The sequence below is a fragment of the Ochlerotatus camptorhynchus genome, unplaced genomic scaffold (genome assembly GCF_037179485.1).
Source record: "Ochlerotatus camptorhynchus isolate MF236.1 unplaced genomic scaffold, CSIRO-AGI_Acam_v1.1 ptg000077l, whole genome shotgun sequence".
In the NCBI taxonomy this organism is placed as follows: Eukaryota; Metazoa; Arthropoda; class Insecta; order Diptera; family Culicidae; genus Ochlerotatus; species Ochlerotatus camptorhynchus.
In genome coordinates, this window is record NW_027040567.1 from 9,248,064 (window position 1) to 9,275,859 (window position 27,796).

The 27,796-nt window shown below is 37.0% G+C and overlaps 1 protein-coding gene across 2 annotated transcripts in view; it reads left to right on the forward strand.

Annotated features, from left to right (window-relative positions):
* The window catches only part of LRP1 (LDL receptor protein 1), a 529,790-nt gene that overhangs the window by 371,542 nt on the left and 130,452 nt on the right, over positions 1-27,796 (forward strand). The window contains exon 3 of one of the 2 annotated variants that reach the window (XM_065217494.1): positions 16,358-16,411. The exons of the other annotated variant lie outside the window; for it this stretch is intronic. Within the exon in view, the coding sequence (XP_065073566.1) occupies positions 16,358-16,411 (54 nt within the window). The remainder of the gene's footprint in view (positions 1-16,357; positions 16,412-27,796) is intronic. 2 annotated transcript variants of the gene reach the window in all.

Below are 27,796 nucleotides of genomic sequence, written 5' to 3' on the forward strand. Positions count from 1 at the left end.
GATTTTAACATATGGGAACTGACATCCGATTGATGACCTTGACAAATGTAAAAAAAAACTCTACCAAATTTATGGTGGCCCTGAAAAGGATCATTTTGTCGTGATGGTTGAGCTATTAGCGTGTTCAACACGGATGAGGCTGGCGAGCTGTATGTTGTTTGGAACGTGGGTGACGCGCTTGGCATAGATGGTCCTCAGCGGCACACGACGAGTAACTGAAATCCGATCAGTAGCGGTGCAATTTCATCCACCTTCTTCGACGAATGGACCGATCAGTGGGCTGCAGCTCGCTGCTTGCGGGCAGCCTTTCGTCGTGTACTGGAGAACAATCTACAACGCCACCCCCTAAAAGCACTGCTTCTGCTGCTGATGATGACCCCTGAACACCACCACTCACCATACGCGGTGATTGAATAAACACTGTTCGGTGAGACCGGAGTGGATTCGATTTTTAAATCTGTGTTAGGGAAAGTGCTTTACGCAATCAATCTGTGATAATTTTCATTATTATAGCAACAGTTGCACATTCCTGCAATTTTCAATTTGAAAATTGGTAAAATGTCCATTTTTTCAGATTCTTAGATGACAATCCAATCGATTGGCTTATTTAGAATTAAAATGCATCCGCTATTGACAGAGTTATAAGTGGTCAAAACCTGACCACTTTTCGTATCGCTGTCGATTTTGTTTTTTTTTTTTTAATTGCATCCCCAATATGTTGCCGAAAGACGTAATCCTACGTCAAAAAATCTGCCACCAGGTATGAACACACGAAGGTCCATTCTTTAAAATCTCAGCCTAATTTCCAAAGGATGTGAATCTCACAATAACGAACAAGGAGTCTAGGGGAGCGGAATATACGTTAAAAGTTAGTTAAATCACTATAGGAAAGCTCAGACTAACATTAAATATAATTCAATCACTCAACAGAAAAATTTGGACTCTCCAAGGAAGGTATTGAACCACTTCCAAAAATTGGATTTCGTTTGGAAACATTTAAGCTCAAAAAAGTGTCCGTTCACTTCGGATGACTTAAGCAAGATTGTGTCCTTGCCTAATTCCTAATAATTTAAAGATATGGGCTCCCTTTGGAAAAAAAAAGTTGAATAAATGCAGAAAACCTTGAATTCATTTAGAAAAGGGATGAAATCAGCTAATGTGCCCTCACTCCAGAAAATGGAAAACCAATTCTTTAAAGCTTGGGTTCGAGATATGATGGATCACTTCAGGAAAGCTTTGACAACTTTAAAAAGGATTCAATAACATAACAGTAAAGTTTAGACTCAGTTAGGAAAATGTTGATGACTTATTCGAAAGTTTGAACCCAGTTCAAAAAAGATCAGACTCAGTTTTGAATCTGCTTTGAAAAGTGTCACCTCAATTAGGAATTTCCTAAATCGTTCCAGATTTGGTTTCACTTCTAAAAATTTAAAACAATTTTGAAAAGATTGGATTTAGCTCGGAAATTGTTGAATCACTGTAGTTTGTATGTTAAGAAATTTAGATCGAATGCGAAAATTGGGCGACTATTGTAGGCTGGACACACCCAAGCCACACACATGTCCTATAATAGTTTATATAACATCTGTAAGACTGGTTTTGGTTTTATAGCAGTTTACTCTACATAATTCTATGAATTTGTGTTACTTGGGCATTGTAACAATGAAAATGGTTCTTGGTAGTGACTCGACTGGAACAAGTCGAAGATATGCGCAGCGAACCCCCTGATCGATCAGATTGAAAGCGGATTACCTAGTGAGGTGCCAAACAAGATTAGGAATGATGTTTGATGAAATACGTTTTCAACAACTGAAACCGGCTGATCCAATTTCAAGGACCTGGCATGCCGTACCGGTCTACTACCAATTTATGTAAAAATTCTGTAAAGACACAAAGTGATCGGAGCAGCTCCAGGAGTCCGAGATGTTCCGCGATATTGTCATACGACGCTTTCCGAACGCGAATATTGTTCTACCCGTTTGTAAACAACAACGTGACATCAATTAATCTGGTGTGGTGACTGTCAAATACGAACAATCGTTGCCTACCTCGTATAAGTGGTTCCAAACGACAACAAAGCCATAAGCAACGATGGTTTGTTTATGTTTGGAAACAAATTCTAATAGGGAAAATCAATGAGCGTAAACAGATGAGGCCCAGTAAATTTGTCGTCTCTTTCGTTCTCCGGCTGATAAAATGGATGACGAACTTTGACGTCATACTCCTTCAACCGTTTGAACAGTGGGAGAACGAAAGAGATGACAAACTCAATTAGCCTTACACATTTACATCTCATTGATGGATTTTCAGTAGGCCGGTTTGACTGCACATCCCGCCCCTGCAATTAATCACTATTGAATATGCATTTCGACACGAGATGCAAGAGTTATAGCACGAGATCACACCGCCATGAAACCTATAGCTGAATGACTATTCTGTACGAGAATCGTTGAGCAAAGCGTTGCAGGAAATCGCGCAAAAACGAATGACAGCTTACCCAGTGCTTAAATTATGGTAATAAAGGAACGAGCGAGGAAGCGCAACACTCAGTGCATGAAAAATAAATATACATACACTGAAAGTTTTTGTGATATCCCAAACTTTTTATGGATTTTTTTTTCTTTGGTTAGTAGTCCGTCTATCTTGTTTTCCGTGCAGAGCACTAATGCTACCAACGCCAGAGAGGCAGCTCCCACACCTGGACCCTACATATCGACCCATCAACTCATGAACCGGGGAACAACGAGCCTTTCCGAAGGAAGGCGTGATCAGAGATGTTATGCCTCAAAACATCCCGGCGGCGCCGACTGGGATTGAGCCCAGGCCTGTTGGGGTGAGAGGCAATCACGCTTACCCCTACACCACCGGCGTAGCTTTTTTAAGGGATTGACAAAAGAAAAAAAAAATGAGATTTGTTCCGGCCGTATTGTCGATTTTCTAATGTTGTATTTTGGGCCGAACACTAAGCAAAATCGTTCAAACAGTTTGTTCTACGAAATTCATATAGGGGAAATGGATGTAATGTCGGCTCAAAAGCCCCTAATGTGGGCCCATACATAAATTCAGCAATCGACTAAATTTTCAATAGTGACCAAAAATGTCCATTAGTACCGTCCCAATGACGCGTTCATCTAGATAAAATTGATAAATAGTAGATTTTTAACCGATGGGCCCAATCTTAGATCCATAGGCCAACATTAGAGCCATTTCCCCTATGGTGTGTATTTTATTTTAGAAGGGCTGAAATAAAAACTATCTAGCTCGACATAACTAATCATGTAACCATGCCTCTGCGTTAATTTTCTTACAGATGTCACTGCTGTTCTTAATGGGGATATCTATCAGAAATTACGCATAAACTTAGTTCCGTTAATTGTGGCAGTGCGATTAAATCATATATGATACCTATATATATATATGCAGTTAGATTAAAATTGGAAGTCCCTCCTTTTTTACATATTCTACACAAAAAATACTTTCTAAGCCCCACCCCTGACAGGATTTCTTGCCGTTTTTCATGAACGAAGCATGCAGAATATGTAGAAAAAGAGGGACTTCAAATGTTAATCTAAATGCAGATATATAGAGGTACGAGACATGTTTTGCAGTGTCAGGTACTCTATTGTGTAGTCTGTGAGAGGGAAATCAGAAATAGAATGTCAACAAAATACATGGCATGTTGAGAGATTCAGCTCGTGAGAGCGAATTTTCCCTCTCAAATTTGAATTTTTTAGCTCTCTGGAAACCGTATGAGTAAACAATCTGAAAATTTGAGTAAATCTTATTCATAGTGCATTGTTTACACCTGTCAAGTTTCATAGTTATTCATACAGAAGTTCCAGTTATGTCGTCGAAACAAGAAATTGTCCGTGAAAAAAATGTGCCCGAGTAACCAAAAGTTCTGATAAAGGCTATTTGTGTCTTATGCAACTTGGTTGAAGGTGGTCGATAGAATTCTAAGCAGTCTAATTTTTAGTCGTTATAAGAACTTGAAAGTTCCGGCACCATAATTGAAAAGCATTCTTAGCAGCTTCAGGCGGAACTTGAACGGAACTTTTAGAAAATAAATTAAAAAAGGTTTTTGTTCTCTACACCAATTCTATATTTAGTTCGCACTTTTATGAAAGTTATTTCTGAAGGCAGGTATTAATGTTTATTGATATATCAGCATAAGTAGAAGAATTGGAGCTGTTTGAAGAATTAAATCCAGTCCTTCTGCGTGAGAGCCCCAGCACGAATCACTACGTCATCTGAGATATATTAAAGTGAGCTGTTTTCCCGCCTACTGTTGGAGTTTTCAGTGCCAGCTCGAGTGCCAGCTGACTGACTTGAATATGAAACACAACTTTGAACACAACACCTTGATGAATTTTAAGTTGGTGTTTGCCTGCATGGTCTTCCTACACACGTGTGTCGCAGTGGTTAGCAATCGCAGATCGCATGCCGAATACACGGGTTCGAATCCAGGAAATTACTCTTTATTTATTTTTATATGATGATGATGATGATGATGATGGTCCCACCTCTTACCCCTACAAAGGTTTGAGCTGGACGATTTATCTTTAAGATAATTAAATATGACATTTTAACCAGGTTGGCAAACAAAATCGAACTGGTTTCAGTTACAGATATAAATTCCCTCTAGAGTTTACAGTTGCTTCACAGCGATATAAATGTTGAAAAGCTCAGGCGTCCACCTCTTAGTTCGCCTTTTTGTCCACCTAAAATATTCATAAGTATTACAAGCAATCAAGAGTTAATGAACAATCAACAAAGCATCCTATTACACTAGCAACCCCGCAATCTGATGCTATCATAATTTTCAGCAATGTCAGGAATGCTCACGAACCCCCAACATTTGCCAGAAAACTTACTACTAACTCAAGGTTTCTTCCAAATAAGCTTCAAAATTGCATTTTTATTTTTATCAAATGTTAAATTCAGTCCTCTATATCCGTAATACGCGCGCGAGGCTCAAGCCTTTGTAGACTACTATTTTTTTTTACTACTACTATTAAATCATATATCAAAAATCCATCATCACCATCGTGGCGAACAAAATAGTTTTTGCAGTGCTACAATAATTATTAAAAAGTCGTTATAACAGCTATCCATACAAAGTAATCCGTTAAAAATAACTTTGTCAAGATACATCATTTGTCAATTCATAAAAAAAAAATCACTGGATAACCGTTCAAAAGACAGTTTTAACGTGTGAAATGCAATGTCTCTTAAATTCTGCTAATGTTGTTGAACGTTTAATGTGTCTAGGCATCGAATTGAAAACATTTATTCCTTTAAAAAATAATGAATTCTGTGAAGCACAAGTCAAGAAATGTGGTGTTCTTATTTCATCCGCGTTTCTAGTATTATATCTATGATAGTCACTTCCTCTTTCAATTCGATCACACAAATATCGAGGCAGCAAACCGTTAACTACTTTAAAAATGAACACCATAGTCAAATATACAATTCTTTGCTTCACCGACAACCATTGTAAGGCGTCTAGCATCAAAGTTGAGGAAGTGAATCTATTACATCTCAAAATCAAACGCATTATTTTATTCTGCAAGCGCTGTAAACTCGATATTTGTGTTGCATTGGACAGAAATAAAATGGATGGGCAAAAGTCTAGATGAGGAGAGATGATTGATTTGTATAGCTGTATTTTACTGGCAATAGTTAAATCGTTTTTCAATCGACATAGAATTCCATACTTCTTGGCAATTTTCTTGATGACATTGTCAATGTGAGAGTTGAACTTAAGTTTGTCATCAATAATCACGCCAAGATATTTAATCTCCTGAACGCGATCAATAGTCTCATCATCAACATCAGACGACGTTCTCATTTAATCGATTCCGCGAAATTACCATAAATTTAGTTTTACTTGTATTCAATTTTAACTGCTTACACTTCAACCATCTACTTAGATACTGCAAATCTTCATTCAAGTGTGAGACGGCAACTTCTAAATCCTTAGCTGCAATGAATAACACAGTATCATCTGCAAAAAGGTTAATGTCGCAAAACCGTAAAACACGTCGCAAGTCATTAATATACATAATAAATAAAAGGGGCCCTAATACACTTCCCTGGGGCACTCCAAGGTTGTTCCCCACGGGACTGGAAACAGAATCATTAAAAACAGTCCGTTGAGTTCTGTCAGACAAATAGCTTTCAAACCATTTATATGCAGTACTCGTAATTCCAAAGCGCTTGATTGTACTTAACAGTAAGGGTCTAGAAATTGTTTCAAAAGCGCGTTTCAGATCCAAAAAAACAGCAACAATCGTATCTTTACGCTCCAAGTTGTCTTTCCACTTTGCTAACACCAAATTCAATGCAGTTTCACAAGAATGACCATCCCGATATCCCGATTGTTCTGGTATCAACAAAGAGTTGCTATTCAAATACTCCAACAGCTGGCCTTTAACAACAAGTTCTAAGATTTTCTCTAATGTGTGCAACATGTTGATGGGACGAAACTCTTCGGCTTTAATCGTTCCAGCAACTTTTTGAATAGGAATCACTAAGGATTCCTTCCAAATTTGTGGCACATGTCCATTCTGCAATGATTCATTAATAAGGTCCAGCAAGATGTGGCCAATGACATGAATGCAATCTTGAATAACTCTAGCATTGACATTATCTACTCCAGCCGATTTTCCTAATGAAAAACAAATAACTCTAAGTTCATCTAATGTAATTGGGTGAAAAACTTCAAATCTGCAACTACTATTAACTGGCTGTTTTATTTCGTCAGGTTCATCGACCAATTCAATAGATTGATTAATCAATGAAACACTGTCTACAAAATAATAATTAAACTTAGATGCAATTACTTGTTCTGACTGTTCTAATGTGCCATTAAAAGTTATGGACCGCGGTTTGCAATTACTAGGTTTTAATAAAGATTTCAAAATTTTCCATAACTCTTTGCTGTTGTTTTGATGCTGATCAATCTTCCTTTGAACATATTCACAACGAGTTTTCTTTTTTTCTTTTTTCTTTTTTATTTAGATAGAATGTTGATGCACTGCATAAATATAAGTATTATGATTTGTTCGGGCCACTTATCATTTCATATTTACGTACATTAAATTTTGTTACCAAGCATAAGGAAGCACAAACTCTGTTTTGGCCTGATCTAGCATCCTGCCACTACGCTCGAAACGTGTTGGATTGGTACCAAGCCAACGGAGTCAATTTTGTGCCAAAAGATATGAACCCACGAAATTCACCGGAACTTCGCCCAATTGAAAAATTCTGGGCAATTATGAAGACGGAACTTCGCAAACATCCCAAAACTATTAAAACAGAGCTGGAGTTGAGAAAAATTTGTGTAAATCAACATAAACACTGGGAAAATAGGTTGTACAAAATTTGATGGGTAGAGTGAAAATGAAGGTGCGGGCATTCGGGATGGGAAACGAAATTGAATTTAAAAAAAAAAATGTAAATCATAACTCATTATTAGTTTTTCATTGCCTGAAAATTTCAAGAAAATCCGATAGTCGGTCTAATTTTGGTGAGTAAATATTATGTGCCATTTTTATCGAACACACCCTTTAGTTCAATGAAGTTTTGCAAAGTCCACTAAACTGATACAAAATTTAATTTACAGTTAATGATTAAAAATCTGGAATCTTGTCAAGTTCTAAGTCCAATATCAACCTATTTGTTTTAGGAAAAAGATCGCAGTAGGCCGCGCTTGAAAGCTGACGTGTTTTTCTTTTGTTGCGAGTTTTTTCGTCAGCATAGGGGAAATGGCTCTAGTGTTGGCCTATGGATCTATGATTGAGCCCATCGCTAAAAATCTACTACTTATCAATTTTATCTAGATGAACGCGTCATTGGGACGGTGCTAATAAAACCTAAAGTATGAAAAACTTAAAATTCGTTTGATTTAGAGGTGGAGCAAACGTCGTGAAAGTAGATTGTTGACTTTTAAAAAAACGACTTTTACTAAAATCATTGAAACTCTATCATTTTTAAACTAATTTTGAATTTCTTTGCACAAATCTCTTTATAACTAAATTCCTAAAATGTTTCACTTGGATTTCTTTCGATTTTTCCTAATTTAAAGAAAAAATAATATTCAACCTGTAATAACTTTGTCTTATTTAAACAGAATTGAAATCTTGTGGATGTATTTTAAAGATAATTATGTGTGCTGAAAACTGCCTCTGAAACAACATTTTGACAATTTTATGTTGTCAACATGTTTCATAAGGTATTTTGAGTTTTGCTGTTACTTTGTCAGTTGTTGACCAAATTCGGATCTTTTGGTATCGTTTCAAAGATAATTATGAGTTCTATAACATTTCGACATTGTTGCGTTTGAAAAAGAAGATTTTTTTTACAAAATTTTGATGTTAAAATCAAGTTTAAGGTTGTAACTTTGCCAGTTTATGAGTAATAAGGACTTCCATTTGGTGGAAAAAAAAAGTTCAAGTTTTCACCGCAAATATGGCGCAGCGATACAAAGTGTAAGGTACTCGTATTGTAAGGAATCTGGTGCACTTTTAAAGAAACCGGAAGCTATCATCTTGCTCACAACTTAGTGTTCTTTGAACCACTTCTACAGTTATGTATTCATGCCAATCAATCCATGAATTCGAGAATTAGAATGACAATGAACTTGATTCAATAGCATTCGATAGTCTGCTCTGTCAACTCTCATGTTTGTGCCCCTTAAAATGTTACTCTATGCCCAGGAAAATTGAGAACATTTCCATCTTGAAAGATTGTCTAAACCGGGCCGGGAATCGAACCCGCTACCATCTTTATAATATAGCCATCAAACGCTCCATCAAAGCATTTAAAACACTTCTCCCCAATCGCTAAAATGTTCAAAGCAATCATTTCCCCCATTCGTTAGGATTCAACTTTCTGAATTTGGTCCACTTCTTTTCCACTTAAATTGAGTCGATCACCCATGAGCATCGTCGGTTGGTCGTTTTCGCTTTCAAAGCCGAAACAACAACCCGCACAATCGTTCATCCTAACCCCAGACCCCGGACTGACAAAGGAGTAAAAAAAAAACTTTTCTAATCAAATTAGAATGCCGAGCGCAGGCATGATCTGGAGTTGTGTTTTTAACTTCCTCGCCCTACGCTGGAGCCGAAATATTCCGACCGAAAACTCGGAACGGCTTCATTTGCGTAAGAGCTTATTGCATCGGAAAACACAGAAGGAACCGGATAATAGAATCACCCCGAAACCGCCCCCAGATTCTTCTCAGAATTCTCTGAGTTCGACATTTTCCTAAGACTTAAGTATGACATTTTCCGTAGTAACTTCCATCTGTTTGAACCAGGTTGGAAAAAGTTTGCTTTGCGCTCGTAATTAGAATTTTTGAGAGTTTGCAGCAACAAGCCACGTGTCTCTGCGGAGGGGGATTGCGATGGGTCCTCCTTGACTATCCTGGAATTAAAATAAATAGAGAGCCATTTTCAATCTTGAGAGAGCTGGGCAAATTGCTTTCCAACAACTTGAAGTGAACGGTATACTCGATTTGATTGGCCGCTGTTTCTAGCTGCTACTGTTCGTGGCCCCTTGAAGCATCAAATTAAATAATTTCGGTGCACATTTTAGTGCGAGGGATCCGACCTTCTTGGTGAAAGAAGTGGTTTATGCTTTTTAGAAAATTAAAACATTCTGGATGGAAGTTGAAATTAACTGAATGTTTGAGAGTCAGGGGCTAGAAGACTTCAGGTCAGGGAATACCCAAAAAGGTTCATTGAGTTCGTGACCGCCATGATTACTGAACCATTGTTCCGTGATTATTTGTTAATCTAATTGAGTGGGTCATTTCGCCTAAGGGGTTTTCACCGCTATCTAAAAAAATACTAAATTTTCTTTGAATTCCGGAATTGTGATAATTAAGTACAATGTTCCTAGATGGACGCCATGTCACAAGATAGGATTTGGTTCCGCTGTATTATTCCGTCGACGGTCGATCAGATTGACATTAGATTGAATGGTTTTTGGAGTAAATCTCTAATTAATACATGTATACTTCGGGGCTTGGGAAACTTTTGAGAACCAGGGTCTGGAAGTTGAACAATATTTTGATTTTCATCTTGTCAACGGTGCTTGTACTTTTCTTAAAATTTATTACACCAAAATTTAAAATGTTATACTTCATTTAATCATGAGTAGTTGTGCCGAGATCAGGGTGATCACTGAACCGGGAAAACCGAGAGAACCGAAAATTAACCGGAAATCGAAAGCAACCGGAAAAATCCGGGAAAAAGTCGGGAATTCGATTGGAACTTCCCCGGAATTAAATTTGTATCACTTGAAGATATCCATGTAGGTCTAGGAAAGCCGTTTACAGAGCACGTAGCGACCTTAACAGGAATGTTTGCTGAGGAGTTCCTGAGCTTATGATTCCTCAATGGAAGTAACTCGAACCGTGAATAAATTTCCTGAACCTATACTTTTGCTTCCGTGAACTGCAACTTTCGCTTCGAAGTTTCCTGAGCTACCCATGAAGGTTCCTTCAGGTTCTGTTGTCTTCTGGCTTCCAAAATGGTTCGCGGAACATCCTGGATTGGAAAGTGCTCCGAAATTTCCCCGGAGGATTCTTAAACGGCTGATTTGTGGAAAGCTTCAAGGACGTTAGGAAAGCACTTAGGAGATGGGCTTCGAACCTTTTTAGGGGTTCTGAACTATCCTGAGTAATTTGCTGAGCTTCTTGGGGAAATTTCTTGAAGTTGCGCTCAAAATTGCTTCTGCTAAAATCTTCCAAGAGAGAGCCTGATATTTCCTTAACTCAGCCACTTCGTGTCCTTCGACCATGTCGAGGCTGAGATTTCTGAGGTAGGTATGGAAGATTCAGAGAGTCTTTCAGAGGAAGCTTCCTCAAAATTTTCAAAAGGTTTCTTGAATTTTGCCCCTCCTCGGGCTTTCCGAGGCAATCTTAGGAACGTTTGTTGGAGGTTTTCTAAACACACATAGATTTACTGAGCTTTTCCTAGAAACATCTTTTAAAGAATCTCTTCGATGTTCCGATAAGCGGAAACTTCCTGGGGGTACGCTGAAGATTTCCTAATCAACTCTTGGATATTACCTATATATCTCTCGTGGTCTGTCTGAATTCCGTCTAAAATTCCATTGAAATTTCATCCCATTTCCGTCTCAATTCCGTCTTAATTCTCAGAGTTGGTTGGAAATGCTAACATGAAGCTTTAGTGTGATAATTTATTAGCTAGAGAATGATCTTTAGAAGAGAGTAGGTGGATAGTTCCGTTAGAGTATGGCAGTATTAAAATTGAATAGAAGTTGAAAATTAGCGAAGGGCCATTAATGCGACAGTTTTTGAAGTTAGACGCACATCTTTTGCCTAACCCGTACGATGTACGCGGAGACTCGAAGTATGTCTCCAAGTCTACAGGCAAAAAATGTGCGTCCTTCTTTTGCTCATAAACTGACTGCGGCTGTGGAATAGTTCTAGCGACGTTTTCATCACTACCTAAAGCCCCACGTTGCGAGAGCATTTCCAGTCGATGGTGTGTTATAATGCAATTCTTCTTTACCCAACTAGGGGAATTTACGTATTCTCGGCAACCTAAGCAGCGACCTTCTTTCTATAGCCTTTTTCTCTAAGGAACGCACACATATGCAGTATTGGTTTGTTTACAATCTTTTGCTGCCAGCTGCTCTAACAATTTCAGTCGAAAGAATTGCCAAAAACTGTTTTGAAACGCTTTTACAAAGCTCCAATCTTCTCTAGTGAGTGCGAGTATTGTCGGCAACCAGTTTTTCTTCGGCAACCGTTCCATTTGAACTGCATGTAAATCTGCTGTTCTATTATCGGCTACTCGAAATCAGCTGCAATTTGTAGTGCGTGTGTTGCATTTCAAGAAAACCTTGCTATATTGCTTTTTCTCAGTGGTAAAAATATAGTCAAATTGAAGCTGAAAGCATAAAGAAACGTTTGCATGCATTCAGCGAAGTGTTTTCGTAAGAAAATCCAGTGAAAATAGTGTTTCAATTTGTGTTGCCGAAAATAGTATGTCATGCCGAAGCCGTCATTTCCCCTATTGCGTTGCTCCTCTCGTCATGACCAACGTGATCATCTCAGAGAGAAAGCAGTAGGGTGGTTGTTGCGTGCTGTACCATCATCAGCATTGTTGACGGCTACTCCCGCCTTGAGTTGTTACATTCAAAGTGTTTTATGTTACGTCATACGTGAAGTTAGCGATTTTCAGAGTTGGTTGGAAATGCTAACATGAAGCTTTAGTGTGATAATTTATTAGCTAGAGAATGATCTTTAGAAGAGAGTAGGTGGATAGTTCCGTTCCTAAATTCTGCCTAAATTCTGTATAAGCTCCGTCTCAATTCCATCTCAATTCCGTCTGAAATCCATCTAAACTTCGTCTCAATTCCGTTTCAATGCAGTCTAAATTTCGTCTTAATTCCGTCAATTTAGTCTAAATTCCATCCAAATTTGGTCTAAATTTAGTCTCAATTTCGTCTTAATTGCGTCTTAATTCCATCTAAATTCCATCCCAATTCTATCTCAATATCGTCTGAATTCCATATAAATTTCGTCTCAATTCTGTTTCAATACAGTCTCAATTTCGTCTTAATTCCGTATCAATGCCATCTCAATTCCGTCTAAATTCCACCTAAATTCCATCTCAATTTCGTCTAAAATCCATCAAAATTTCGTCTAAATGTAGTCTCAATTCCGTCTAAATTCTACATGGATTTTGCCTCAATTTAGTTTCAAATCAGTCTCAATTTTGTCTTAATTCCGCCTCAATACCATCTCAATTCCGTCTCAATTTCGTTTAAAAACCATTTAAACTTCGTCTCAATTCCGTCTAAATTCCACCTCAATTTCATCTTTACTTCGTCTAGATTTAGTCTAAATTCCGTCTCAATTGCGTCCTAATTCCATCTAAATGCCGTCTCCATTCCGTCCCCATTCCATCTTAATTTCCGTCTGAATTCCATCTTAATTTCGTCTCAATTCCGTTTCAATTCAGTCTCAATTTCGCCTGTATTCCGTCTTAATTCTGCCTCAAAACCATCTCAATTCCGTCTCAATTTCGTTTTAATTCCATCTAAATTTCGTCTCAATTCCGTTTCAATTCAGTTTAAATTTCGTCTAAATTCCATCTCAATTTCGTCTTAATTCCATCAAAACTTCGTCTCAATTCCATCTCAATTCCGTCTCAATTGCGTCCTAATTCCATCTAAATGCCGTCTGAATTCCATCTAAATTTCGTCTCAATCCGTTTCAATTCAGTCTCAATTTCGCCTATATTCCGTCTTAATTCTGTCTCAAAACCATCTCAATTCCGTCTCAATTTTGTTTTAATTCCATCTAAATTTCGCCTCAATTCTGCCTTGATTCCGTGTCAATTTCGACCAAATTCCGTCTAAGTTTCGTCTCAAATTCATCTAAATTTCGACCAAATTCCGCCTCAATTTCTTCTAAATTCCTTCTAAATTTTTTATAAATTCCGTCTTAATTTTGTATGAATTCTGTCAAAATTGCGTTTAAATTTTGTTTCAATTCCGTCGTAATTCCGTATCAATTTTGATCAAATTCCGTCTAAGTTTCGTGTCAAACTCATCTGATTGTACACCAAATGCCGCCTCAATTTCGTCTCAATTCCGCCTTAATTACGTGTCAATTTTGACCACATTCCGTTTAAGTTTCGCCTCAAATTCATCTAAATTTCGACCAAATTCCGCCTCAATTTCGTCTCACTTTCGTATAAATTCTGTCTAAATTCCATCTCAATATCGACCATATTTCTTCTAAATTTCTTCTAAAATCGGTCTCAATTTCATCCCAACTCCAAATCCAATCTATCACAATTCCGTCTAAATTACGTCTGAGTTCAATTTCAATTCCGTCTGATTTTCTTCTCAATTTTGACCATATTCCATCTCAATTTCATCTTAATTCCGTCCAAATTTCAACTCCATTCCGTCCAATTTCGTCTAAGTTCCATCTAAATTTCGTCTAAATTCCACCTCAATTTCTTATAAATTCCGTAAAAATTCCATCTAAACATCGTCTAAATTTCATCTCAATTTCATCTAAATTCCGTTTACTTTCCGTCCAGATTCCGTCTGAATTTCATTTCCATCCTGTCTCACTTTCGTTTCAATTTCGTCCAATTCCGTCTAAATTCCATCTAAATTTGGTCTCAATTCTGTCTCAATTTAATGCAAATTCCGTCTCAATTCGGTCTCAATTTGGTATGAATTTGGTTTAGATGCAATCTAAATTTTGTCTTAAAACCGTTTGAACTCCGTATTAAATTTGTCTAAATTCAGTCAAAATTCCGACTAATTAATTTCGTCTCAATTTCGTCTAAATTCCGGCCCAATTCCGTCTCGATTTCGTCTTTTTTTCCGTCTCGATTCCATATAAATTCTGTCAATTTCACCTCAGTTCCGTCTAAATACCGTCTGAATACGGTTTCAATTTCATCTCAATTCACAATTCCGTCCCAATTCCGTCTAAATTTCATCTCAATTCCGTCTCAATCCCGATTCAATTAAGGCCACATTCCGTCTCAATTCCATCTTAATTTTGACTCAATTCCGTCCAAATTTAATTTAAATTCCGTAATAAGTATTCTAAGACTGACTGATTTCATCATTTCTAGGATATTAAATGCTCGTCCATTGAGGATTTTTCGTAGATTGAGATCTCACATACCTTACTGTTACACTTTTCTGAAATTTCTAAACCTAATAATCTCGAACAGTTTTCAACGACCTGGATCTTGAAATTTGTTCTCTATCCAAATCTCAGAATCTTAATATTTTTTTTTTGTTAATCCTGGATCTTGAATTTCTGTGCACGGAGTCTTGAAAATTTTTCAACGTTTCAATTTACAACATCTTAGGATGAGTACTTGAGAAATTTGTCTACAAAGTCTTCAGAATTACTTTTAGTTTCCCTTCAACGATCTGATGAATCTGCCTGGTATTTTCTAGATATTTTTTCTCAAAAACAGTCGTGGAATTCTGTGCAGCACATTTAAGGAATTCCTTCCACAAAACTCTTTAAATTCACTCTTAATTCATCTTCGCATTCTTAAAAATGCTAGCGAGAATTTGTTTAATATCTCCAAAAATTTGCGTGGAATATTCCTTTGCTTAGATACACCATTTAGAATTAAGAAAATTTTCTTGGCACCGTAGAATTATATGGGAATTTTCTTCAGAATTTCGACAAAATTCCACTCAAAAATTTCTTAAGAGGATCTCTGGATTTAACTGGAGATCCTCTTCGAACTCTTTTTAGTGTTACCTTGGAAATTTATTCAGGATATCTTGGAACACTACTCATAGTTTCTTTGGAAATATGCTCAAGATTTCCTACCAAAACCTCATTGAAACTCTTAACAATTTGCTCAAAGTTATCATGAATTTTATTAGCAATTCTCTTGGAACTATCTTTCAAACTAACTTGACACTCAGCTGAGAATTGTTTGAGCTATTTTACGAATTAGATTCCCATAGACTTATAAACCATATTTATTTGCAGTTCTTCTCAGATCTTCTGTTTGATTGATTGATCAATCAACCACAGACAAACAGACATAACACTCACAAGTTGTTCATCGAACAAGCATTTAACGGTCAATTTAAAAGTATCGTAGTTGGTAGTACCGCCACCTGTGGCGCTCATAGTCAATTCCCTCACGTTTGACGTTTACACACTACCGCCACTTGTTCAGCGTACTACCCACCACAGTATACTCAACAGATGGCGGTAATGTTTTAGCGACGATGTTTTACAGTGAGAAATATTCAATGTGTTATGTCTGTTAGTCTGTGAATCAACATTTTAAAGATTTTCAGCCAGTTCGCTCTTTGCTGTCTACACAAGCAGCTGTGTGTTCATTGTTGTGGTGCTTGCTCATTACTTGAAGTTCGTTCGCTTTTGTCGTTGCCCCGTTGGAAGCAAACAACTGGAGATGTCCGTTGAAACTAAGCAGACGATTAGTTTCGGCTTCGCACATGGCTCGGCGAGACGAAATTGCAAATTTCGTGAAAGTGCTGGACGCGGATCCCGTGCATCGGAACAAACCTATTATTGATTTGTGCACGGTGAAATCATTGATATTATTGATCTTTTCTGAATGATAGAACGAAAATGGGCGATTACGACGAAGTAGCGCTCTATAAATATTAAGCGCGATATTAAAAATTCTGTACCTAATCTGCATGAAGTTAAAATCAAAAAAAAACAATATCGCGACAGAATTGAGTGTATTAATGTTGAGTCGAAATGGTCTCTTTAGTAGTTGTAATGTTTTATCAGACTGTAATAAAAACATTCTAATTGAAATATTTTTTCTCGTTTCAGGTATGCCATATTTGGCGTTATGGCATCTTGAACAGGAACAGCCAACCGTAAAAAGTAAGATTCTATTACAGATTTGCCTGAAAAGTATGCATAATTTCAATTTTCGAGCAAATTTTGTTTTCACAAATGCATTGCGCCTAATAAATCATGTCGTGAAGGTTTTATATAAAAATATGCATTCTGGAAAGACTTACTTGGCGCTGACGCTGCACTTCATTGCAAGAACTGCCATTAAATTGGTTGTATGGAGCATATGCAGAGGATGTAATAAATCCAACCTTTCATTGGATGTAAGAGAAATTTTTGTTGCGGGTAAAAGCAATCTATGGTCAGCTGCTAGTTTCCGGTGCATCAAAATTCTATCTACCTATGTTGGGCAGCTAAATTTCTGATCCAGAAATGATGATTCCCACGCTTTTAGCTCCATTCTAAGAGATCTGCAGCCGATAAGCCACACAAGGGATCTGGTTCTATGAACTTACGAGAAGATCCGAGTCTTGCTAGTGCATCAGTTCTTTCATTTCCGTCAATCCCGCAATGACTAGAAACCCAATATAAGTTGACTTGATTAAGTTTTTGAAGTGATTGAACACACTTCCAGACAAGTTTTGATGTACATGCCAAATTTAAAGCATTTAGAGCAGCTTGAGTGTCGGACATGATGTATATATTTGAATTCTTATAGTGTCTACGCAAACATATAATAGAAAACTCTAAAATTGCTTGGATTTCATCTTGGAACACTATCTACCCATAGGAACCGAAATGTCTATCCCTGCGCCAGTGACTCCTGCTCCCACTTGATTGTTCAATATTGAACCATCTGTATAAAAAACAATCGATGCTGAACGAAGAACCGGACCCCATGAAAAGGGTTAAATACCTGAAAAAGTCGATTGAAATTGTATCTTTTCTCCATCCAGTCTTCGTTGTTCCTTACTAGAGAGTTGATACTAACAGTTTTTAGAATCTTAAGATGTCCTCTAAGGTCTCCTCTTAGAGCACACTTTTTGGCTTCTAATTGTAGAATGCAATGGTAGCATATAAAGCAAATTAAGAGATGAACTAGCCTATGGCTAAAAATCTCTATAATAAAGGGAAAAAAAAAATATAAAGCAAAGCATCCAATGCCTTCGTTGGTGTACTTCTCATTGCACCTGTTATTGAGAGAGTTGCTTTAAAGTTTTTCTAACTTTCTCTGAGCAACACTCTCTTTTGTTTTTGGCCATCAGACCAATGCACCAAAAGTAACCCTGGGTTTCAAAATTGCCGAGTAAATCCAATGGATCATTTTCGGTTTCAGTCCCCACTGTTTACCAAATGTTCTTTAGCATATCCATAGAGCATTAGTAGCTTTGTTTATTGCCTGATCTAGATGCATGTTCCAATTAAGCTTACTATCAAGGACTACTCCAAGAAATTTGACAGCATTAGAAAGTTTCAAAAGTGTGCCTTTCAGTCTTATGTTGTCTAATGAAAATTTGTTCCTTCGCGTAATTGGCTCAATAGTAGTGTTAGAAGGATTTATCACACCACGATGAGACAAAATTTAAGGCATTTTGCATTCTGTTAGCGATAATACAATCATGTATGCCACGTAAAATTATGTGCGATGCCAATTACTTTTCAAAGCCTTGGGCTATTAAATTTTTGAGAAGATCATCAACTATTAAGACCACAATAGAGGTGATAAAATTCGGGCATCGTTTGGTTGCTCTTACACTGATGAGTGAGCTTCCAAGGTTTGCTGATATTTCTTTCTTTGATAACATCTCATTGATCCAATTTTCAATGCTTTGATCAAAACCACGTTATAAACAGGAAATCCAAACTATTCCTGAAGAATAAACTTCTAATTAGGTGGTGATGAAATGTCTTTAGAACTATTCCACAGTCGCAGACAGTAATGAGCAAAGGCGGGCGCACACTTTTTGCCTGTAGATTTGAAGACATACTTCAAATCTCCGCGTACATCGTACGGGCTAGGCAAAAGGTGTGCGTTTGACTTTGTACTGTCGCATTAATGGCCCTTCTCTCATTTTCAACTTCTTTTCAATTTTCATAGTACCGTACTCTAACGGAACTATCTACCTACACTCTCCTAAAGACCATTATCTAGCTTATAAATTATCACACTAAAAGCTTCATGTTGGATTGCATTTCCAACCAACTCTGAAAACTTCTAATATTTAAACAAGTTTTTAGATCGGACCATGCTTTATGCTGTAACAATATGGTCTAGTTGTTTCACTACCAGGAAAAAAAGCACTTTTAAGGATTCAGAACAAAGTTTTGAAGTTGCCTCCCTGTACAGTACAACCGAGGTACCAAGAATTTCGAATATTGAGGCCTTAGAACAAATTTCCAACAAAATAAATAATAATTTATAAAAAAACGTTGCAACGAATAATTCCCTTTATTTCATTTTCATTTTCATTTTCATTTTGCAGCGTTTGGTGGGGCAATGGGAGCGCAAGTCAATCCAAAGCCGAGGATAAAGGAAGGGTAATGGCTGAATAGTCTATGCGGACCACTTGAACGCCATGGGAAAAGGAAGGGATTGAAGAGGTCGGTTATTGGGGGGTTTTGAGGAAATGACACATAGTACTAGATTTGTGTTGCAAAATGTAAAGAAACCGAAAATCCATCTCCCACTGATTCATCCTTTCACATATATACCAAATTGATATTTTAAAGCAACCATCAAAATAAACAGACAATATATGAATAGGCTAGTTGCTTCCCTATGCGGACCCCCGCATCCTAACTCTTTTGTTAATCTACTTAATGTTATTAGGCTGTCTAAATTTTCTTATTTAATTTCGTTTGATGATTATGATATCTCATTAGTCTAATTTTCAATAAATAATTGAAATCTCTAATTTACCTAATCAATCATAACTCCTGCTTTATGAAGTACCTAAACTGCTATGTAATCTAAAATTTAACGTGTTTCAAGTAATTTTGACTTTGATCTATATTTATTATATCTTAGATCAACCCAGGTGACCTTCAAGTGACTAAAATGCTTCACTTTGAAATTAGTTTCCTAGCTGATTTTTAAATTATATAAGGTATATGCTCCAACTACACTCACACGTTTCCACTATGTCGTCCCACAAAATTACGTATGGATATGTCACAACAGAAGCACGCCACAGTGGAAATCCCGAGCCATAGTTCAAACATTTAGCCCAAATCAAAATGAAGCACATATAAGATTATTTACAATACCATGTACAAAAATGATGTTTAACATTGTTTCCTGAGTAATACTTCAATAAAAACAACAATGAAAGCTTGTCACGCAAATAGAAGAAGCACCGTTGGGCACTTTCTGAAATATTTCAATAGTATAATTCCCTTGCGAACCCAAATAAATCTAGCCGCGTAAAAAATAAATAAAATAAGAGTGATTTGCGGCATCGTCAGTGCCTATACGTAAGCGTACTACAACGCGGCTTTCAAATAAAGGAGTAACAAGTGTGATACTACCACTTCAGGCTAGAACTTTGGTTCTCTTATGCAATGGTTCATCAGAGAGGGGAAGCTCAGTAATCCTCATCGCATGCTCATGACGCCATGAGCCAACGATGCCGGACCTAAACCAACCGTTTCCAACGCTCCACTATGAAGCATAAGATTAGGCCCGCCCACCAAAGTCCAGGTTAAAAACTAGCCAAGGGGAGGGTGCAACGAATAATTCCCTTTATTATAAGATAATATTTAGTTTTAGTTATAAGTTTAAACATGAAAATTGTTATGCTGACAGCAGGTATAGACATCCTGTTTAAAATACTGAATTTCCAAGGCAGGAACAATGTCAAAACACTTAGATATACATATATCATAACAATTAAGGCTGATAAGCTACTGTAAATAGCTGGAATACCTAGTTAAAATGAAATGTAATTTAAATTTATTAGATTGATTGACGGTAAGGTGTTAACATATATTTGTTACAGTTCATCAATGCAGAACTGTCCTATTTGTGGGGCAACTCCAAACGTAATGAACAACAAAGACAAATCAGAATAAGGATTTCTATCCAACGTAGAACGGTACGTAGTCTATGGTATATCTCCACTTCATGCATGGATTCGCTTCTTTGAATTTCTGCTGCATATTTCGTATCGTATGGATATAAAGCTATGGAAAATTTTACAGCCATGTTAATAACAGTATTTGCACAGGAAAAAACAAGTAACGGCGCAGCTTTATGAAAAATTTGAAGTTAGAGTTGATCAACCAAGATCGGGAGGAGCAGGTACAGGTAACGTTTTTCGACGAGGATTCGCAAATCCTCATCTTTTAAGCAGCGTTTTAAATATCGACGAAGAATTAATTGCGATGTTTCGAAAAATTTTAATTACTATCACCATTCAGGAGCCAATTAATCCAGGAAAAATTGATGCCTATTGCAAAGACACATACCGACTTTATCTTTCTTTATATGATTGGTATAAAATTCCTGCAACCGTATATAAAGTACTCGCTCATGCTGGAGCAGAAGAAGCAAAAGAAAGTCAGCATAACTGCTGAAAAAATACCGAACTCACCATGCTAAAAAACGATCCAGTGTCTAAAATTTACATGATGTCTTCATTCGGGCAATGAATTTATTTTTATTTATTTATTTATTGACTTATATTTTGTAACTTAAGACTTATGTCTTTCTTCTGTTACATCGATTATAGCAAAGTATAACAAGCGCCACAAGTATATTACAAAACAAAACAAAAATGATACGTAACACAAACTGAACTACATTTACTACTCAACTAAAATGCTCAATACATCTTCTCTTAAATGCTGTTAACGAATTTACATTAGTTAGACTATTGGGTTAAGAATTCCAGTGAACTACACCTCGCACGAAAAATGAGTTCCCGTACTTTGACGTGCGATGTCTTGGCAAAATATATTTAATGGACCGATTGCTTTGTGAAGTTTGCAATTTTCTGTGTAGATAACCGGGTTGTTTTGTTCTCGACAGACTATGCAAAAATAAACAACAGCGTAGCTTGCCAAAGTTTACCAAAAGGCATCCTATTAGATGATGTTGCAGGTGAGAAACTCTAGAATATCTACTTAATTTAAAAACATATCGAACACATGAATTAAGAGCCACCTTAAGTTTATTGAACGTACCAGCAGATACATCATCGAGGAGAAAATCACATGCCAAAAAATAAGGAAGAAGGAGGCTTTTGAATAGTTTAATTTTAACATCAGTTCTAAGAAATGATGATGTTATGTGAAGTGAACGTAAACAACCATAAATTTTTCCACATTGTGACAACACATATTTATCCCATCCAAAATTGGATTGAATACGGATACCCAAGCTGGTAGCATTATCGACGTATTCAATTGTTTCATTGTCTAAAAGCAATGAAGGTTTTAATATATTTTGAAAAGAACTATTTGTAATAAAAATTTTCTTGGAGTTCAAGCTAAGCATATTCTTTACAGACCAATCTAGGATCCTCTTCAAGTCTTCATTAATTTTCTGAGAAATTTCAGCAACAGAATTACTTGCACAGTCAAAGTATACCTGAGCATCATCGGCAAACAGATGAAATTTACAATTCTTTATTACTTCAGGGAGATCATTAATGTACAATGAGAATAAGATTGGCCCCAGAATAGAACCCTGGGGAACCACAGATGTTATGGAAATAAATTGAGAAAAAACTCCATTATTAAATACAGCCTGTGTTCGCATACTTAAATAAGAATTAATCAAGTTTGCGGAATGATCGGAAAAACCAAAATTTGATCTGAGTTTTTGACATAAAATTCTATGCGACACAGTATCAAACGCTTTAGAAAAATCTAATAGTATTAGAACAACCGGGCGACCCTTGTCTACTACTAGACCTATATCATCAATTATTTTGAGCATAGCTGTTTTAGTACTATGTTTCGAACGATAACCTGACTGAAATTGAATCAGAAGATTGTGTCTATTGATGTGATCGCAAATGTTCATCTTAACAATTTTTTCAAATACTTTTGATAATGCGCAAAGGATGCTAATAGGTCGCAAGTTTTCTAAAGTGTTCAAATTAGCCTTTTTCTTAATTGGTATAATTTTTGATTTCTTCCAAGCATCTGGAAATACACTTGTAGTTAAAACAGTGTTAAATAAGTGTGTTATAGGCTCAATTAATAGAGGACAAATAGCCTTTAAGAATTTCATTGGTAGCATGTCGACTCCAAGAGCATTTGATTTGATGGAGTACATGGCATTTATGACATCTACTTGGTTTATTCTATCAAAATAGAAAACATCGTGGTTAAACCCGTTTGAACCCGTAGAACTAAAACTTCGAATATTATTGTCGGAAAAATAATTGCTAAAGTTACGGTTTATTTCATCAGCCGTAAAGCTGTTCGATGATTGTTCATTTGCTTGACCGAATCCAAGTGCCCTGAGATTTTTCCACAATTCATTAGGAGAAACCTTCGGATCAAGACGAGAAGTAAAATAATTTTGTTTTGCTGTGCGTATCATCATCTTACAAAGCCTGGCAGACTTTCCTGAATGATTGGTCAACAAGTTCGTGTTGAAATCACCCATAAAGAAAACATTTTTATAGGCAAAACCATAAGACGACAGTAAATTATCCATTGTATCCGAGCAGTCAATTTCAGGAGGGTTGTAGCATGCAGTCATTAGAAGTTTTTCATTTTGTACGATAACTTCGACAGTAATAAATTCTGTGCAGGTTACTCCTGCCTGGTTATTTGACTTGGTTATAATATTGAAGGCAATGCCATTTTTTATGTATAGTAGTACACCACCTCCCAGCCGCCCTACACGATCATGTCTAACTATATTATAGCCATTGATAGTTATAACAGAGTCTTTTATACTTTCATTCAACCAAGTTTCACTCACACATACAATATCAACATTACTAATTTTTACAATCTGACGCAATTCCTCAATTTTACAAAGCCTACGAGCACAAATACTTTGGCTATTTACACAGCATACAGAAAGCTTACCATTATATAACGCGGATTTCATTACGGTACCGGGAATGCACCAGTTCGTCGAGGTGTAAAAGCTGGAATTGTAAGCCATTAGACAAATGAGAAGACGACACAGCAATAAAGAGAGGGTAGTATATGAGCATTTCTTCAAAAACAAAGTTTACAATTTTCAATATATACATAAAGTTACTGCAAATGTGACGCAAACAATATAAACAAACTATAGATTTCTTTACCAGAGCCCCAAGTATCAAGGTTATAGCACCATCCAAAGCTATCATAGCTAGACCACAACAACGACAGCAGTAGCAGCAGCAGCAGCAGCAGCAGCATCTCGAACAGACTTTTAGGAAGGGAAAATCAAGGAACTCAAGGAGAGGAGAGGAAGGAATAACAAAAACTAGTAAGGAAAGGGTTTAAACTGGTATGTTGAAATCACTCTCCGACGATACAGCAATCTCCTTCTCTTCTCCGCTTCGCTTCACGAACAGTATACCACCTCGCGTAAACACGCCCTGCAGCTTACCATTCTTCTTCAGTTGCAGTGCCTTGGACCGTAATTCTCTGATGTTAGGTCCCAAATTTTCGTTAATGTAAATTCGTTTGTTCAATGTGAATCCGATCCCGGAGAGCGACAAAGACCGAGAGCGTAGATACCGGGAGTAAAAGTCGTTTCGCTGGACAGTGATTGCAAATTGCAACAAGATCATGTAGACGTTTCCAGCAGCCAGAGCTCCCTTTGAGAGCCGACGGATGTCTACCAGTGGAAAATTACTCTCAGCGTAGCCGAAATTTCTGCACCATGTGTGGAAGTAGGACAGCAGATCTTCTCCTTCCACGAACGGGATTCCGTTAATCACGAGATCGTTCAAACGACTGAATCTGTCCAGTGCCAATGATGTCTGCCTCTTTGCCTTATCAACCGAAGAGGAAATTTTGGCAAACGTTCTGTTGTTCTCCTCTCGTAGTTTCTCCATATCCGAGGCTATGTCTTCCCGAAGTTCCCTCAGCTGTGATGAGAGTGATGTGAGAGAAACTCCCAATTTTTTGAAGTCCTCTTTTGCACTCTGTTGATAGCTAGCCAACTGAGACTGCATAAGGTTCGCGAGATCCACAACCAGTCTTGTAAGCGGTCACGGTAGGCGACACATTTTTTGTGATAATCGACTGCCTTTGCCTCTGACACTTGCAAAACAAGCTATCATAGTACAGTACCAAACTCAAATGTCATACGACAGGCTCTGTCATACGACACTGTCGCCGAAGACCGTCACGAAAGTATGTATTTTAGTTTTTCTCATAATAAGAGCTGCTGATGTTGTGCTTGGGTGAATTCGGAAAATAGCAAGCAATGATGTCCTAGGAATAACATTTTTGATCAGAAATGGTTTAATTTACACCAAATTGAGGAATTAGAACGAAATCTCTCATGTCATATGATAGTTATTTGATAATTTTATTTTTGCCCGAATGTTATTCTACGGGTTGTGTTGTGTGAGAGAGATGACGGTAGATCATGAGTGTATGAATACAAACATCCCCATCTGACTTAGCGGTTGAGTTATTACGCAAACGTGTTTGTTTCTCAGCCATGGCGGGATTTATCATACAACACAAGTAAACAACTGTTCGAATTTCTGTCTTTTGTTCACCGCACAAACAGCTTATGGCGAAAAAAAAACTGATACCAAAAATTCACTTTTCTCCGATAATCGTCGTGTAATTTAATTACAATTTACTCGCTTGCGAATCCGGATCACTTAATCTTCTACTTTATTAGTCTGTGGTGATTTATTCGCGGGAAAAACATCTGTTTTACTGTTTGCACTTCGTCAGCAAACTTTATGTACACTTATATTACATCTTTAGTATGTGTGGCACTGAATGAATGAATCAGATCCATTCATTAGTACCATTTGGATGAAGAAAAGAATATAAACAGACAAAGCATTGAGCTATCCCGATATTGTCAAAAGTTTTATGACATTCAAAGATTCTGAAAACCCCTCAACAGTCGATGATGATAACTGCAATGCATTGGAAGAACTTATGGAAGCTGTCGACGAAGTTGAAGAAGATTTTGCTAGTGATAATATCAGAGTCGAGTAATAAAAAATGTACAATATCGAGAAAACAATAAAATTTAAACCTTTTCTCTTTTTTTTTTATTATAGTCACTTTAACACTCTTGGGTCATTCGTGACTAGTCCGGGGTGAGATTTAAACCCGTAACTTTGGCGTGAGAGGTACGGATGTTAACCACTACGCCGGAGTCGTCCCCGCAAAATTTAATTTTAATCCTCCCATTTTTTACTCATTCTGTTACCTATCTCATAACTGAAATAAACTAGGAAGAATGAATGTAACCATTCATTTAAATGAAAGCTATGTTGTAAAATTCACAATAGTAAATATTACAGAAAAAAAAACATGCAAATATTATCATTAAACAACAACTTAAGCCCTTATCGAAAGTTGTTCGTGAATCATCAAAATGTGTTCCTCGCGTGCCTCCTCGCTTAGTTAATAATTAAAACCATTCAACATCTTACATTGAAACAAAAATGAAGAAAATATTTTTGACGGCTGCTTGTATGGAAATTTCCAATAGTGCGCGGTTGATGACATAGCATGATCGGAACGGAGGAATGACATAAGGAAAATTCACCATTGATTTTCTTGTATCATCCACCGCGAGTTTTGCAAACACACTTTTAACACTCCGAATACGGTGGGTAAAATACTTTACGCCGACTACGAAGCCTCCGAAAAACGTGTAACAGCAAGTTTGCAATGACATAACTTAGCCATTTCTTGATGAATTTCAAAAATGGTGGTACCTCTAGAATTTCTAGGTTCTGTAGATTATTTTAATTGCAGAAAAATTGAAAATAGGGTCGTCTACTTTTTTCACAAGCGAAAAGAATCGTTAAACATTTTTTTTAAAGGTGTGTTTATGGGTTTTGCAAGTGGCTTAAGATCCATAATTTAGATTAATGGGTTCATAATTAGCCAGAATACAATCATGGTTCCTATATATGAAACCTGGAGATAACGGAACGGTCCTCGAAAGATCCGAAACATCCGTTAAAGTGGTCTATCCATAAACCACTGATCCTAGAACTCCGCGGTTTTTTGTTAGAAAACTTAAAGAACTGTGAGTTCATGACATAAATATGGAGCCGGATGGCCATCGAACCGTCCTCCGGAAGATCCGGAACATCCGTAAAAGTGTTCAATCTATGAAACTGATCCTAGAGCTCCACGGTTTTTTTTTTTCGAAAACACTTGGTAATGCCATATATAAATTAATTAGAGGTCATGACATAAACATGTACCTAGAAGGCCATGGGACCGTCCTCTGGAAGATCCGAACCATCCGTAAAAGTGATCAATTCATGAAACTGATCCTAGAGCTCCGCAGGTTTAGAAAAACACTAGGAGCTGTGATGATAGAATGAATTTGGGGTCGTGACAAACATGGACCCTGATAGTCATGAGACTGTTCTCCGAAAGACCCGGAACTTCCGTAAAAGTGGTCAATCCACGAAACTGATCCTAGAGTTCTACGGTTCTTTTGAAAGCATTTGAAACTGTGATATAATAAAGAATTTGGAGTCATGGCATAAACATGTACCTGCATGCGTCGCCCGGAAGATCTGGAACATCCGTAGAATGGTCAATCCATAAAACTTATCCATGAGTTCCACGGTTTTACCGAAAACACGTGGAACTGTGATATAAGAAATAATTTGGAGTCGTAACATAAACATTAGACTGGCCCACAGAAATAAAAGTTCTAATTTTCCACGCGCCAACCTCCAGATTTGGGTTGGGTGAGAAAACCATTTGGGTGAGAAAACCATTATCTGAAAGTTTCAGCACATTTCGTTTTAAGATGAGCTGGCGCTTTTAGTATGAATTTTGTATGGGGAATTTGGTTAAAATACATGAAAAAATGACTCTCCTACACTTTATCGATCATAAAAAAGTTTGCTTGCTCTCAATTTGATTTATATTTTCAAAACTTGTAGTTCAAACAATGAGTAACAACCTTGCTGAATATTACATCATTAATCCAGTTAGTTTTATTGAGATATTTGCTTTTGAATGTATATGAGCATTTTGTATATAAAAGTTTTAACCAAATCTCCTATATGAACTTTAAACCAAAAGTGCCAGCCCGTGTAACGTCAAAAAGTGCTGAAACATTCAGAGAGTGGTTATCGTACCTTCTGACACGAGTTAGGATGTTTGGCCTGTGGAAAATATGAACTTTTATTTTTTTAGTTGTAATCTAGTTGATACGTTGCATAAGCTGCCTGTATTTTGTTGTAATAGACGAACAAAATGCACAAATAAATTCAAGAACGAATATCTCCATAAAACTAACTTGAATCATGAGGCTGATTTCGGCAAAGTTGTTCCTTATAG